Here is a 14,480-nt window from a genome sequence, read left to right on the forward strand (position 1 = left end):
AGTGGAGACGGTCTAAAAGAGATTGGCCCTTAGCGGATGTGGCCCCTAGGGCCACCATAAAAGGAAAAAAACAGAATATATTTAACAAAAAATTAGAGAAACATTTTACAAGAGTAAAATTGTCAAAATTTCATGACATTTAAATCATAAAATTTTAAGAAAAAAGCCATAATTTTACAAGAATAAATTGTCAAAGTTTTAAGAGAGTAAAATTGTAAAATTGTCAACATTTTCAGAGAATAAAACCATACAATCATAAAAAAGTCAACATTTTAAAAGAAAATACTCATAAAATAATAGGGAAATGTTAAACATTTACCAGAATAAAGATGTACAGTAATGAAAAAAAAACTGACCAAGTTACAAGGATAAATGTGGAAAATAATACTTTAAAAGCTTTAAATTTAGCAAGAAAAGAGTTACGTGTTTTTCAATAATAAATCATTACACTTAGTTTTTTTAAAAGTTTCAACAAAGACAATCAAACGTGACCGTTTAATTTATGCTGCGTGAAAAATCCAGAATAATGGGATGGACGCCACACTCCTTTTTTTAATCCCACGTTAAATCTGCAGCCCCACGTTTCCACCCACACAGAGAGTTTTCATGGAACAGATGTTCAGACCTGAACGCCGCTTACTGAAGTTCAGGCGTCAATGTGTTTTCAGTCTTTGTGTGTTTGAGCAAAAGGCAACGGCAGAAGGAAGGTTTCAGAACATAGACGTGCATTTCCATGTAAAGAACCTCGTTAGGATGTATTCAGTCAGAACCAGAACTTTCTACGTTCTTCTCCATCCCGTCACGGTTGCCACAGCGAATCAGCTTTCACCGATCCGTAGAGAGATTTTTACAGCAGATGCCTTTCCTGGCACAATTTTATCCAGGCTGGGGACAGGCACAGGGAGACCCCCCCCCCCCCCCGCTCGTGGCTACATATTCTGCTTCGGTTTAATGCTTCTGCTGAGTTTTTACTGTGTTCAAAGCTCCGTTTCCTCACCTGCATTGGAGATCAGCTCTTTGGCCCGACTGTAGAGACAGAAAACAACTGTTTGCCTCATTGCCTTCATGCACTGATCCATCGCTCCTGTGATGCTTCCAGCCTGGCAGCAGGTCTCCAAAAGATGGTTACACAATCAATAAAGCATGACTCACTTCTCCAGACTGGGGGAGCGGGTCAGGAGGTTTGCCGAAGATGCTGCCTTCTTGTCCAGACGCTTCCTTTGCCTGTCCGCATTCGATAGCTTTTCGCTGTTCCTACGAACCCTACGACACCACAAGATGCAAGGCTCAGCTTTCAGCAGAAGAATGTCCTCAGAAAAAGGAGATTTTTAGACACACAAAGAAGAAGATGGAAGACAAAATCATGCCTGCAGAGAAACGATTAGGATTGTGTTTGGGAACCTGATTAGGAAAGATGAAAAAGTTCTTGCACAAGTTAGACATCAAACACCCCCCATGCAGGAAAAGCCATCTTTGATGCTGTTGTTGACATCTTTACTCAGAAATCAAACTCCTTTTCTCAGACCTTGCTTTGTTTATTCTCTTTTTTCTTCCTTATTGTTCAAAAATACTGTTGGGTTAAATTACGTCCATTCTTTCCATCACTTCCCTCGCAATGCAACAGAAACTAGGCGTATGGTGGAAGACCCCCCCCCAGCCCCCCGATCAATCACTAATATACTAAAGTCTCCATTATTTGGACTGTAAATGAATCTTTGCTCTTTGTTCAAGTTTGTCCTCTGGAGTGAGATGAAACTTAAACTTTTTTCAGATTTAATTTGATAATTGTTCTGCAGATAGGCTCCTCCCACTTCCTTTACCTGCTTGGACCCTCTCAGAGTTAGAGAAACACCTGAATTGCTGTGGTTTAGGATGGACTCAGCTGTTCTGCTCTACACCTGTCCTCTGTCGGCTCGTTTTTTCCTCCTGGCTTTACTAACTTATCGGTTTCATCAGCAGATGTTTTTCTTTCTAATGGTTGTGGTTATAAAACAGAAGGTTTTGGGAATTTGTGTTTGTTCACTTCACTGCTGCAGTTGTGAACTCTCGCTTTATAAATACGTTTAAACTGACAATAAAAAAAACTTGTAGAAAAAAAAAGAAATCTCGTGGAGCATCCAACATTCTCCAGGCATCCTACCTATTCATCCAGGTATTTATCCAATAGCGTCCTGCAGGAATAGTAAGAGTGAGCTGAAGCAGCAGCTTCCGCTCAGAAAAGAAGATTTCATTTCATGCAGGAGAGCTACAGAACAGCCAGATCAGAGAGAACATGCACCAGAAACGTCTGCAAAACCCAGTTGTGAGGAGGATCCCGGTGGACTGCAGGTCCAGGAGGTACGAGGGAACGTCTGGGAGGACGATCTCAATGTTTCCTATGCTTTCTGTGTCGACTCAAACAGATTCTGGACGTGTTACGAAAGAATCCATTAGACAGAAAAGGAAAAACAACAACCGACTGTCTCCGTTGGTTTTTCTGAGGAGGCACAACAGGGTTTTGCAGAGCAGTTCAGAAGATGATTGGTTCCTTCAAAGCCATGCAACCAGAAAAAAGATTCTTTTGGTTAGCGAGCATTCGGGCAAAGGTCACGCACAGGGTCTTCTCCCCCTCCTGGATGGTGGACAGCGGCCCGGAGCGGGAGCTGAGGTTTTGGGTGGAGCTTGACAGTGAGGCTGAGGAGGAGCCTGGCTCCTCTGAGGAACAGCTCCCGTCATGCGAGTCCTCCCTCTGCAGGCCTCGGACCAGATCCGACTGGACGCTCTCCTCCATCGATGACGTCAAGCTGAGTTCCTTTTCCTGCTCTCCTCCGTCATCCTGTTGGTCCTCATCATCCTCTTCCTCATCCTCCAGACCAGGGACACGAACAAGCTTGGCCCTGCTCTCGTTGGGCAGCGTTTGGTCACAGAGACAGCCGCCCTCCGGATCTAGGCTCTTGTCGTTCGGCGGGAGCGTGTTCTGGTCGGGTTCTAGCGCTGACGGAGTGGGTTCCGTCTGAGTGGACTGGTCCCTGGAAGCTGGTCTGCTCTGAAGCTCCGCTGCTGCTGGACTTCCTGTGTGGCCGTTAGCACTGTTCACAATGTTGTGTGACGGTTGGCTGGAGATGTTTGAAAGGTTGGAAAGAATGCAAACCGATGGCACGTTAGCATGAAATCCACACATGAACCCAACCAGAAGAGGAGCAGCAAAATGAAGCAGCAGCCTCTACAGATCCTCTCTGTGACTCCTTCAAACATTAAACTATATAATAGAGCTATAAGTTATGGGAATCAGCTATTTATTATTATAAATGACACAATTAAATGATGCAGTAGATTTAGAAGACGAAAGCTCACTGGAAAGAATTAAACTAGAAAAAGATCAAGCTGTGTGACAGCTAGAGGGACTTTAACTTGTGTCTACCTGCAAACAAACATCCATATTTTTTTTTTTACTGAACACATTTAATGGGGTTTATCAGAACCAGGACCGGGTCAAAGGCCCACACTGCTTTGGCGAACCGTCCATATGGTTGTTTAGGTGATTGTCTGAGCTTTAGGACGTTCAGGAATGTTCCTCCACGAATGAAGGAATTGTTTAAAGTTTTTTTATATAAATGCAGATTCTCATTTATATCACAAAATCTAGATTTCAAATCAGTCACACTGATTAAAAAAATGTGATGTGGAGAACACCACGGCCTTCAGAACAGCCTTACAGGGTCTTTATCCTGCTTTTCATTAGCATTTCAGAGTAAAGTACCTCCGTATAAATCATCAAAAATGACCTTTGGCCCTCTAAAGAACCATCCTATTTCAGAAATATTTGTTTTTTTGTAGCTCATTTTACCACCTAGAAGTAAGACGATTCAATCTCTGAGGCTCCGCCTTTCACTTCTTGTGGGTGTCGCCCATTTCGTGACATCATCCTAGAGTCGGCCTCGCCCCACGAAAACAAACGACATCCGAACTTTGGCAAAGATGGACGTTCGTATTGTTCATGAAAAAGGAAAATCGATAGCCGATTATCGCTAGCTCCACTGAGAAAGTGGGCGTGTCTGTTAGCGTGGGGGTGGGGCTGGTGGCACAGACTCTTCCTGGAAGGGGCAGTTCCTCACTTTGTGATGTCACAATGTGAGAATCCGCTGATTTTGTGGATTGAGAGGCTGGTGGTCAGAGAGCAGCTTTTTAGAGGAATCCTCAGAAATGTGTGAACGGATCAAAATACCGGATTGAGGTTGTTTTTGTGAGGAATGAAAATTTCCACTTAAAGGCTCAAAAAGTTGCTTTTGCATGATATAGACCCTTTAATGTTTAGCTGTCACTGTTCTGTGACTCTTGAATCTCTACTGTAACCCCTCATCCTCACCCTATAAAACTTAGTGAGTTATAGGTTTAGGGGTTTTAGCATAAAGCTTCACCTTCGTACTAACTCAAGGCTAGGCCGTGCTGCTCGGACATTTATTATTTTATTAGTAAAAACTTTTGACTCAGTGGCGGTAGACAGCAGAGCTCTGCCACACTGCTAACAGTGGAAAACCCAGAGTGACACAGGAGCATCCATTACATCACGCTCAGCTTAGAGACTTCACCTTGGAGAACCGGCAGAGAGAGGAATCCCATCAACGGCTGCACTGGAAGAGAACCTTCTGCTGCTGCTAGAACTCTCTGAGCAGCTCACCTGGTTCAGGACCCTCGCAGCACTGGGGTTCACTAAGGAGTTGAAAGTAGACGATCGATTACTTTTTTGGGGTTGGCCAAATGTCAAAGTTCAGATCCCAGCACCCACCTGCTATCAGCTGCTGCTTCAGTAGTGGGAGGAGCTTATCGTGAATGTGGATCCTGCGCAGGGCGTCAGCGAGGGAGGACTTCAGCAGAGTGATCTCATCCTCCTGCGCCTGCAGGCGGACCTCCATCATTGAGGTTCGGTCTTGGTAGTCGGTGCTGCCGTCCGCCGACGCCTCATCTACGAACGTTCCAGGGGAAAGAAGGAAAGAAAGTCAGAGAACAACCATCTAAACGCCGTAGATCGCATTTTTTACGCATTTTCCACGTATGAAATGTTGTGAACCATGCGTGATCTACGTCATCCATGACTGTTTCTTGTGTTCGTAGATGTGCTCAGATGTCCATCAGGGTTTCAGCCGACGGGTTTTTACGTGAATTCAGTTTTGAGCTGCTCAACATTTTTGTTCAGTTGAGAATGACACAGTTTATGCGCATTTTACGTAGTTTATGCACAATTATTAAGTAAAATCTTACACAATAGTGATTTTTGTGAGATTCCTCCACAAATGTGTGTCTTTCCAGGAGCGTTCCACGTTTGTCTAACAGACTTTTCATGCATGAACCACTGATGTGTAACTTTTAGATCACGTATACGGCGCACAGATCACGTTCAGATGACATCATTGATGCATGAATCACTGATGAATTACAGATAAACATCACAATAATCACGCGCTTCATGTTCTACGTTGGTTTACGTGTTCTTAGCGTGTTTATTCCTACTTCTTCTGTGGTTTTAACGTGGTTCATTCCTGATACATCTGTGAACATTTCACCTAAAGATGAAAACTTTTCTCACTTTTTTTCTCACATATGACCAGTTTACATCCATGCTAAATGCACTAAATGTAGGTAGCGGCTGTGGGACACGACCTTTAAGAAAGAATTGCTTCAAAACTTGCTTCTTCAACAAAATAGTCCCTGTAGAGAACCAGCGAACCTTTGACTTTGACGTCACCTGTACGCACAAAATCTATCCAGAACCTAGAACACGTGTGTCAAACTCAGGCCCGCAGTGTGATTAGAGTTGGCCCGCGAGATCATTTCAAATGTGCATTAGAGCTGGGCTGCAGTATATACTGTACCGCTCATACTACCCACAATGCTTTGCCAGCAAGCGCTGGTCACTGACAGTCACTGACGGCCATGCTCCAGTCACATCGGACAAACTAATTTCCCCCTCCACAACAATGACCAAAAGAAAGACGGACAACAGGAGCTTTGAGGACAGGCGGGAGGCGGATTATGTGTTCATAAAGACAGACCTGTTGGTCTTGTTTTGGTGCAGCAGCATCTCCAACAGCAGACTAAAGGATACTATCCTCTTCCTCACATCCACCATCCTCATCTCTCTTTGCATCATAGCGTTTTATAGATTTAAATGTAAAGTGAATCTTAAAAAAAATATTATTATCTTTACAAATGAACATCAGAGAGGCGATTTTTTGCAGAAAGTTCTGCAGATTTTGATAAAGGGCCCCCCTGACACCCCCCCCCCCCATCATTTCTCCAGGTCTCCGCAGAGGTCATTTGGGGTCAAGCTCATGTCTTTATGCCGGTCAGTAAAGTTGATTCACACCAAACTCATTCAGTCATGTCTTCACAGAGCTTCTTTGAGCACCGCAGACATCGGGACAGAACCCGGGCTTCCTGTTGAGAGACGTTGTCTACAGTCTTTCACTGACATCTGACCTTAAAAAAAGCTGTTTCATACGTTCCAGAGTCGTGCTTCACACCGAGCTGGCCTTGTGCACACATACACACTCGTGCAGACACACATAAATCACTCCACTAATGCCTTCATTGGCGACAGTGTGCGTTTCCCCTTCAGTCCAAACAGTTTACAGAAACAGACGCATGTGTACAAACCTGGACAAAAAGTGTCGTCTCCATGTTTGTAGGAAGCTCCAGTGGATGAACCTGAGGCACACACTTCCTCTATAAACAGACAGAACGAGCTGTTTTTTTTAGCTTCAATGAAATGAATCTTTAGAGAACTACAGACAGTTACTGCTTAACAACTGTGTCCGTCATTTAGAGCTTTGACGTTTGACACTTCAACCTTCAGGTTTCCTTCATCTGTGTCCGAGTTCTAATGAGAAGATGACTGTGTCTCTCAACATCAGGCCGGTACCTGCCTATGCATTGGTGCTTCGCAGGTTCAGTTTGTGCACAGTTTAAATAAAATACGCCACTCCCTCCCCTTGAAGACGTGAGCAGCCCGGGGCATTTTCCAACAGCCCTGATGATGAAATACCTTGTTCTGGGAAATGCTGAAACCCAAAAAATGTTTTTAGACCATGGTGATTCATACTTAACGTGTTAAAACTTGTATCAGGCTTTTGCAATACTCACTTGGCAGCTTAATGGAGCTTTTTGTAAGTCCATGTTGGATAACTGGCTTTAAAAACCTGTTTTCTACACTTAAAACAAACAATTCAGCAGTTTTGCTTTTGTTCCTTACTATTTTGTAAGACTTTACAAAGGTGAATAAGGTTGATCAAATCTTCTAAAAGGGATTTATGATAAATTAAAATAAATAGATTTTATTATTGAAGCACCATTGAAGCACACAGCCTGGTGCTTGAATGGTCGGTGCAATATATTGGTGTTTTTTTTGTGCATATTCTGTTGGGCTAATAACATCTACACCTGACATGATCATAACAAGCAAGTTTATCTGTTTGCACAAGATTCCGGTGGAGGTAGCAAGGAGTCCTGGCCCGCTATGGCTTGCCATCCCAGCAAAGGGGGGACGCACAGATGGAGAAAGCCAGGCTGCAGAGCTGGCATGCTAGCCAAGTTACAAAAACAGCCGCTCTACCACCTCTCCCCAGCTATTAAATGCCAGAGCCCTCACTAACAAGAAGTGAGAAAAGCCACAGCAGACCACAGGAGGAAATGACAGCCGACAGCTGAGGCAGAAAGTCCAGAAGCTCACCGACTAACATCACACTTGCAGAGGATTTGAACGTTTTCTTTGTCTGCTTCTACGTCACTTGTTTCACCACACAGCAGCACAGTTTTCATAGAGGAGGTGAGACGCACCAAATCATCATCCTTCCACCCCCATGCTTCAGTGTTCTTGGGGTGTAACTCAGCATTCTTCCTCCTTCAAATGTGGCGAGTGGCGTTCCCGCCAATCTGACCCCATGACCTTCTCCCAGTCCTCCTCTGGATCATCCAGATGGTCCCTGGAGAACTTCAGACGGAACATGTCCTGGTTTAAGCAGAGAAACAGTTCAAGCTCTGCAGGATTTGAATCCATGACGACATTGCTACTGTTGCTATGGTAACCTTTGTTACTGTGGTCCCAGCTCCCATCTGGTCATTGACCCGGAGTGTCTACGTAAAAAGAAGTCCAAGGTTCTGGAGTTGTGGATCTAGTCTCTGGACCTCAATTGAACAGAGAATCTGAGGAGGGAGTTGAAAGTCTGTGTTACCCGGCAACAACCCCAAAACAGCACAGCTGTGGAGAAGATCTGCATGGAGGAATGGACCAAAAGAGCAGCTGTTCAAACCTGGTGAAGACCTACAGGAAACCTTTGACCTCTGACATCAAAACTAGAAAATATTGAAGTGAATTTTTGTTATTAAACAAACACTTTTGTTGCACCATTTTAGAACTAAACTAAACTTTCCTGGAATCTTTGCTCTTACATTCTGTCTCTCAAAGTTAAGAGGACATATATGTGCCAGACAACTCAGTGTCCTCTATTGACCAGCTGTCAACAGGATGCGTGTGCACCAAACAGGAAGTTGGGGTTTTCCTCTAGGCACTGGATTTTGTTGGGTTTGGTTTTCAGCAAATGTCGTTCCTCACACACAGAAAACATGAACTGACAACAAAAGTCGATCTGCAGAAGCTTGGGAGCATCGGCCGCCCATGTTCCACACGGCAGCACATACGAAGATAGTTTGATCATGTCCATCTCTGATTGTGTGGTTTGGTTTGTTTGCATTGACAAATCGCACGATCACATGATGATCTCCCAACATTTCTTTCTGTTTAAATCACCTTGTAGCTGCAAAAGACAAAATGAACTTTTTTGTGTTTAAAACAAACAAACATGTAAACAATGTGGATAGACATGTCCACAAACACTTGAAGGATGCGGTCGTACCAAACAGCAACACTACATGTGTAATGTGAAGTTCCAGGACCTCACAGGAAGACGCTGACACGGTCACTGCTTCTCTACAAAAGAAACACCACCTACTGAGGAATGGCAGTTAAGGAAGAACCCCACCCACTGCTGCTGCACCAGGACACCGTTTTGGGCAAAGGGACCACATGGTGTTCATAGTTAACACCATGATTACAGAAAGTGTTGGTCATGAAATAACTTGAACTGTAATAAAAAAGAAAAAGCAACTTCTAAAGAGAGGTACACAGAAAGTATTTAACAGCTTTTATAATTTTTTTGTTCAGAAGTACAAACATAAATAAAAGTATTAATTTCAGTATTCATTTCAGTATTCCCACATATATACTAAACCTACAGTTTTTCTCAACTGCTAAAACACTAAACCCTATTGTCTGAACAATATTGAATCAATTATTCCTTTGGGAAAACCATCAGCACTTTCTCACCTTTTTAGACACAACATTTTCATTGTGATGCACCCGTGTTGCATAAAAGTGTGCACAGGTGACAAAAGTCAGACACAAAGAACGCACAGGTGTCACCACTTGAACACAACAACTCAAAACTGATCACACTTGTGGCTAATGATGTGAGAGAACGTATACAGTAAGCCAGTTCAGAGAGCTCTGGTGTGTCAGGCCCTAGAAATCTGAGAGGAAGAGTTCATGTGAGGGGAGGTTGAGGTGGACAGCAAAGACAAAGAACAAAGAATATCTGATGTCATCAGATATACTGTAATTGACCGTGTTCTTGTCCACGGTATGAGCACAAGGGAGGCTGGACAAAGAGTACAACCAAACATCAGTAAATTTACTGTGTCCACCATCATCTGAAGATATAGAGAAAAGAACAGGTACATGCCTTTTCCTGACATTATAGTTCATTACTATTGAGCTGGTAAGTCCCGCCCACCTGTAAAACCCCACTGCAGCTCTAGATTAACAAACCGTCAATGCAAGTGAATGTGGGAAAATATGGGCAGGACTTACGAGCTCTATATACTGTACTACAGCATACTATAAGTAAATATATCTTTCACTACATCACATACTGTACCACTGTATTAATGTACTGTAGTATTGTAATGGAGGGTTGGTACAACTGTAGGCTTTGTATTCCATATATAATTTTTGTAACTAAATGTTCTCTTTTCATTGAAATGAAATACTGCCACATGGCGGTGGGAGGACAGGTATGTTCTCCCTACACCAAGAGACCCTAATGGTTGAGATGGTTCGTGAGAACAATGCCATTAAGTGAGTGAAATTCAGCAGAGGATCATTAAGGACCATGTCAATTTTAAGGGTGTCAACAGTGTCAGTCTCTCTACTGTTGATAGTGTCCTACAGCGAACAGCTATACAGAGTCCCCTTTGGTCGCAACTCAGACAGAGTCAATCAGAATCCGAAATACTTTATTGATCCCACACGTGGGAAATTTGTTTGTCACCAAAGACCAAAGATCCCAAGATGTACAGGTTGAATATATCCAGACACATTCAGTGTTGATTATTCTCGGTAGTGACCAAAATCCCATTTTCTGGATCACTCAGAAAAACAATATCTATTTCTACAAAGGGTTTTTCAACTGGATGTAACAGAAAGACCCCATGGATACATCTACATGGATGAACCCAAGTTTAATCTCCCCAAAAGGAGAACAAGAGGCCGTAATGTGATTGGCCATCGGGCCATTTTTGGAGTTCCTGGGAAATGTAGTGGCAATATCACATTATCTGCTGCCATCAGAAACCACGGGGTTGTCCACCATAAAGCCAACCAGGCGCACCAGCTCCTCGTTTTCCTCAATCATATGGGAGATGCTCAGTTAGGGCAGCAGGAAGAGTATCCCATCTAAGTTGTTGTTTGGGACAGTGTGAGTTTTCACAGAGCCCTCCAGGTTAGAAAGTGGTTCAATATAAGCCAACATTTTATCAATCTTTGCCTCCCACCGCACTCCCCTTTCCTTTTGATGCTGTAATGCACTTATTTGTACATTTTGTACTTTATGTTTACTTGTACACAAGTGACAAACGCTTGTTAGTTTGTACTAGAGCTGCGTGTAAACGCACAAGGTTTCTGTTGTTGTAAAAGTCCTAAACTGACTGGTTTTCTGCCACAGATATTTAGCCAATAGTCAACAAAAAACTTGTATTTCTCTGACTTCATGTCCTGAGCATTGTGTTTTCCATTTTTCTACTTGGTGTTCAGCGACTTTTTAATGTTGCTTTTCATTTTGACAGACTCAAGGCACAATTTCACAACAAAGTTCAGTTTTGAGGGGAAAGTTTGGTTTTGCAAGAAGAGTCTGAGGTTTTGTAAATTTAGCTTGAAAAGCAGGTATTGTGTTCACAGTTTAGAGAAAAAGAGAACAACTTTTAAGAAAAGTGTCTAACAATCTAGAAAACCTGTTTCTATTTTTCTTCCTATTGTACATAAATAAAGGGGTCATGCAAAAGTGCAGATGGCACATCCCAAAACGAACGAAAACAGACTTAAAGTACAATGGTTGAATTAAAGGGTCTATATTGCGCAATATCGACTTTTTTGAGCTTTTAAAGATTTCATAATATTCATTCATCTCGAAAAACAACCCCAAAGCGGTATTTTGATCTGAGTATTCCTCTAACGGACTGCAGCGTGCAATGTGGGTGGGGTCGGACGCTTTAGGCTCCGCCTACTGTATGTGATTCTTCTTTGTGACGGTAAAGGTTGGCATTCAAAAACAGCGGATGTTAGTTGCAAATATATCTTCGTGTGACCAAGCACGAAAAACGATGGAAATTCATCTTGCCTCTACGTGTTTCAAGTGTGTCCAAGGTTTAATGCTGTTGTTGGTCGCACGTATTTAAAGTTAAAGTTAAAGACTCATTAGCTGTGTGTTAGATTTGTTTCCAACAGTTGACCCATCCCCTCGGGAAGCGGTGAGTGCAGACACAACCGCCATCAGGAACATAACCATAACCCTAACCTTAACCCTTCTTTCGGGTCCGTGCGGCCAAGAAAAAAGTTCAGAAATGGTGAAGTTTGTCTCATCTTTGAGAAGCTGATCTGGTTTCTTCAGTCAGTAATGATCTGCTCTGTTTGGGAGGAGATTCTCTTGGTTCTCCGGTGCAGGTTGGTCGTGGAGCCAGTTCTAGATGGAAATGTTTTTTTTGCAGATTAAATTCTCTCTACATAGTATCAATTAACCCTTGTGCTATCTTAGATGACCCCACCCTTGCATTGACGTGTTCTCCCTACCATGACAAAGGTGGATAAAGGTGGAAAGATTTCATGTAATCCATGGACACCAGTGAAGATCACAAATCATTGAAGAAAAAAGGTTCAGAGCACTGTCTAGTGGGTCTAGATGACCCAATGGTAAAGTGCCTAGGATAGCACAAGGGTTAAAGTGAAGTGGGTCCAGATTTTGCTTCTTTTTCCAAAAGTATACATATCCTAAAATCAAAATAACTAATCTTTTCCTAAATAAAACAAAACGTAGATGGTGAAACTCATCTCAGGAAACACTCCTGAATCCGATGGGTAGCGATATAGCACGTGGAAACTTGTAAAATGCAAAGAGAAAGACGGCATTGTGGTGATGAAGAATCACATACAGTGGGCGGACCACATGTTTAACCCCGCCCACATTGAGGAACGTCTTGGATTGCCCTCTGCAGCTTCCATGTGCCAAAGCAATTTCTAGCAGCAAAGTAACCTTCTAAATTAATGGTAAGTATCGCAAAAAACACCAAAGATGCAAAATCAAGAAGCAGGTATTCTTAAATTTATAATTTATATTCTAAATTGTAACTTTTGTTTATGGGATAAGCTGGGAGCTTATTCCATGAGACATGAGCTTTAGCCAACAATCCCCTGTTTTATGGAATATGCTCCCATCTCATGGAAGAGAGGGAAGATGGTTTTAAAAAACCGGGCCAGGGCGGCCCATTCCCCTGCTTAGACTAATACCATAGTGTATTAATATTGATATGATAAAAATGTAGATTTTCTATTATTATTGCCATCTGTTATTTGTACCATAGTGCATGCAACTTACTATTAACATGTTTGAATTAAATTTAATAACAATACCAATGAGTTGTTAGTAGCTGATAGAAGTTTGAAGCTGGGGAAAGTATGGTGCACTGGGGTTCTGTCCTCTATACTTATCTACACCTCTCTATTCTTGATCATTATTCATCATTTAGTTCTCCATGCCTCTGTTTGTCATTCATGTACTGTCCCTCTTTCCCACTCCCCTCTGGGGGGGCGGGAATGCTTCCAGTTGGCTCGTCTCTTCTCCTGTACCTGACCGTGTACCTTATTTGGCTTGCCTCTGCTTCTGCCCCTACACTTGGTTGTGGACCCTACCTCTGACTCGTCTGGTGCCCGCAGCCGTCCCCCAACTCCATCTGGATGAAGCTCGTCTGCTGGACTATTTAAACATGAAGTTGTAGAGTTAGATAAGCTAATTCTCTTTAAGAGTTCTGGTACAGCGCCTGTCTGTCCTGGGGGAGGATCCCTCCTTCATGTGGACACCCCTGAGGTTTCTTAGTTTTTTCCTTACTGAGAAGGAGGGTTTGAGGGCAGGGATGTCCAGTTGAGTTTAGTCTGTTTAGTTTACAATCAGCTATTGTAATTTATATAAGGGATAACGTCGACAATTTTATAAGAAATTAACGCACGCCGTGGAAGCCTGAACTGCTTATAATGGTCACTTACAAAATAAATAAATATTCAATCATTTTTTAGTACTTTATTCTTGTTATTTTTTGGGGTTGGATAGCTGTTTTCATAAAAAGCGGACTATTTGTTGCGTGGGGCGGCGTTTACCTCATCTGCAGCAGCAAAGGAAGGCGATTTCTATGCTGATGATCACGATGTGTTAAATAAAGCATCAGTTCAGAGAGAAAGTTCACCTCTTCCCGATTGTTTTTGTCTGGATGATGAAGATGAAGTTTGTTTTAAAGAAGGCAGCGCAGTGATACAGAACATTTAAGCTACGTGACCGGAACTACTTTTTTTGGCGTGCAGTTATCACTGTGGGTTATAACGGATTTAATGTTTTGTATAATTAGTGAAGCCCGTTGATATAACTGTGTTGTAATATTGGGCTACATAAATAAAACTAAATTGAATTGAATTTGTACATAATATGATTTTTTCTATTAAAATGTAAATATTATTTAGACTCAATGTACGTTGAGTGTTGAGTGTGTACACATCGTTTTTAGTGAACAGCATTAAATATTAGAACTAACTTACTAAGGTTGACTAGTATAACCGGGTTAACTGTGTGGATTCTTTTGTTTAGTTTTATTTTTTCACAGCTGGATAGTAGGGCGGAGTCGTTTGTAATTGTATTTGGATCATGAACCGTTCTCCATTGAAGTGTAACAACAGATTTTTCACTACCAAATGTCTAAAAGAAACTCAGCCCACAGAAATAGTATCAGTTCCCACTTTCATTCTGGAGTGGGGCTGAATCAGTTGTTGGTGTGTCTGCTGCTCACACAGCACTGCTCTTTAGCTCGCATTTATTTACTTTGTGAACTAAAGCAGTCCAGAGAGAGTTAGCAGC

At 42.4% G+C, this 14,480-nt stretch overlaps 1 protein-coding gene across 3 annotated transcripts in view; it reads right to left on the reverse strand.

The window, feature by feature from the left end:
* Positions 1 to 14,480, reverse strand: part of eml3 (EMAP like 3) — a 42,144-nt gene that overhangs the window by 15,097 nt on the left and 12,567 nt on the right. Inside the window, exons 1-6 of one of the 3 annotated variants that reach the window (XM_078936599.1) lie at positions 6,634 to 6,768; positions 4,766 to 4,942; positions 4,569 to 4,689; positions 2,595 to 3,095; positions 1,153 to 1,263; positions 998 to 1,026 (exon numbers count right to left, since the gene is read on the reverse strand). In XM_078936599.1, coding sequence (XP_078792725.1) covers positions 998 to 1,026; positions 1,153 to 1,263; positions 2,595 to 3,095; positions 4,569 to 4,689; positions 4,766 to 4,895 — 892 coding nt within the window. In that variant the 5' untranslated portion in view covers positions 4,896 to 4,942; positions 6,634 to 6,768. Of the gene's footprint in view, positions 1 to 997; positions 1,027 to 1,152; positions 1,264 to 2,594; positions 3,096 to 4,568; positions 4,690 to 4,765; positions 4,943 to 6,633; positions 6,769 to 14,480 lie in introns of those variants that run through there. The other 2 variants (XM_011487785.4, XM_023965858.2) reach the window with 2 other exon arrangements.

The sequence above is a fragment of the Oryzias latipes genome, chromosome 18 (genome assembly GCF_053564925.1).
Source record: "Oryzias latipes strain Hd-rR chromosome 18, Olatipes_Hd-rR_3.1".
NCBI lineage: Eukaryota > Metazoa > Chordata > Actinopteri > Beloniformes > Adrianichthyidae > Oryzias > Oryzias latipes.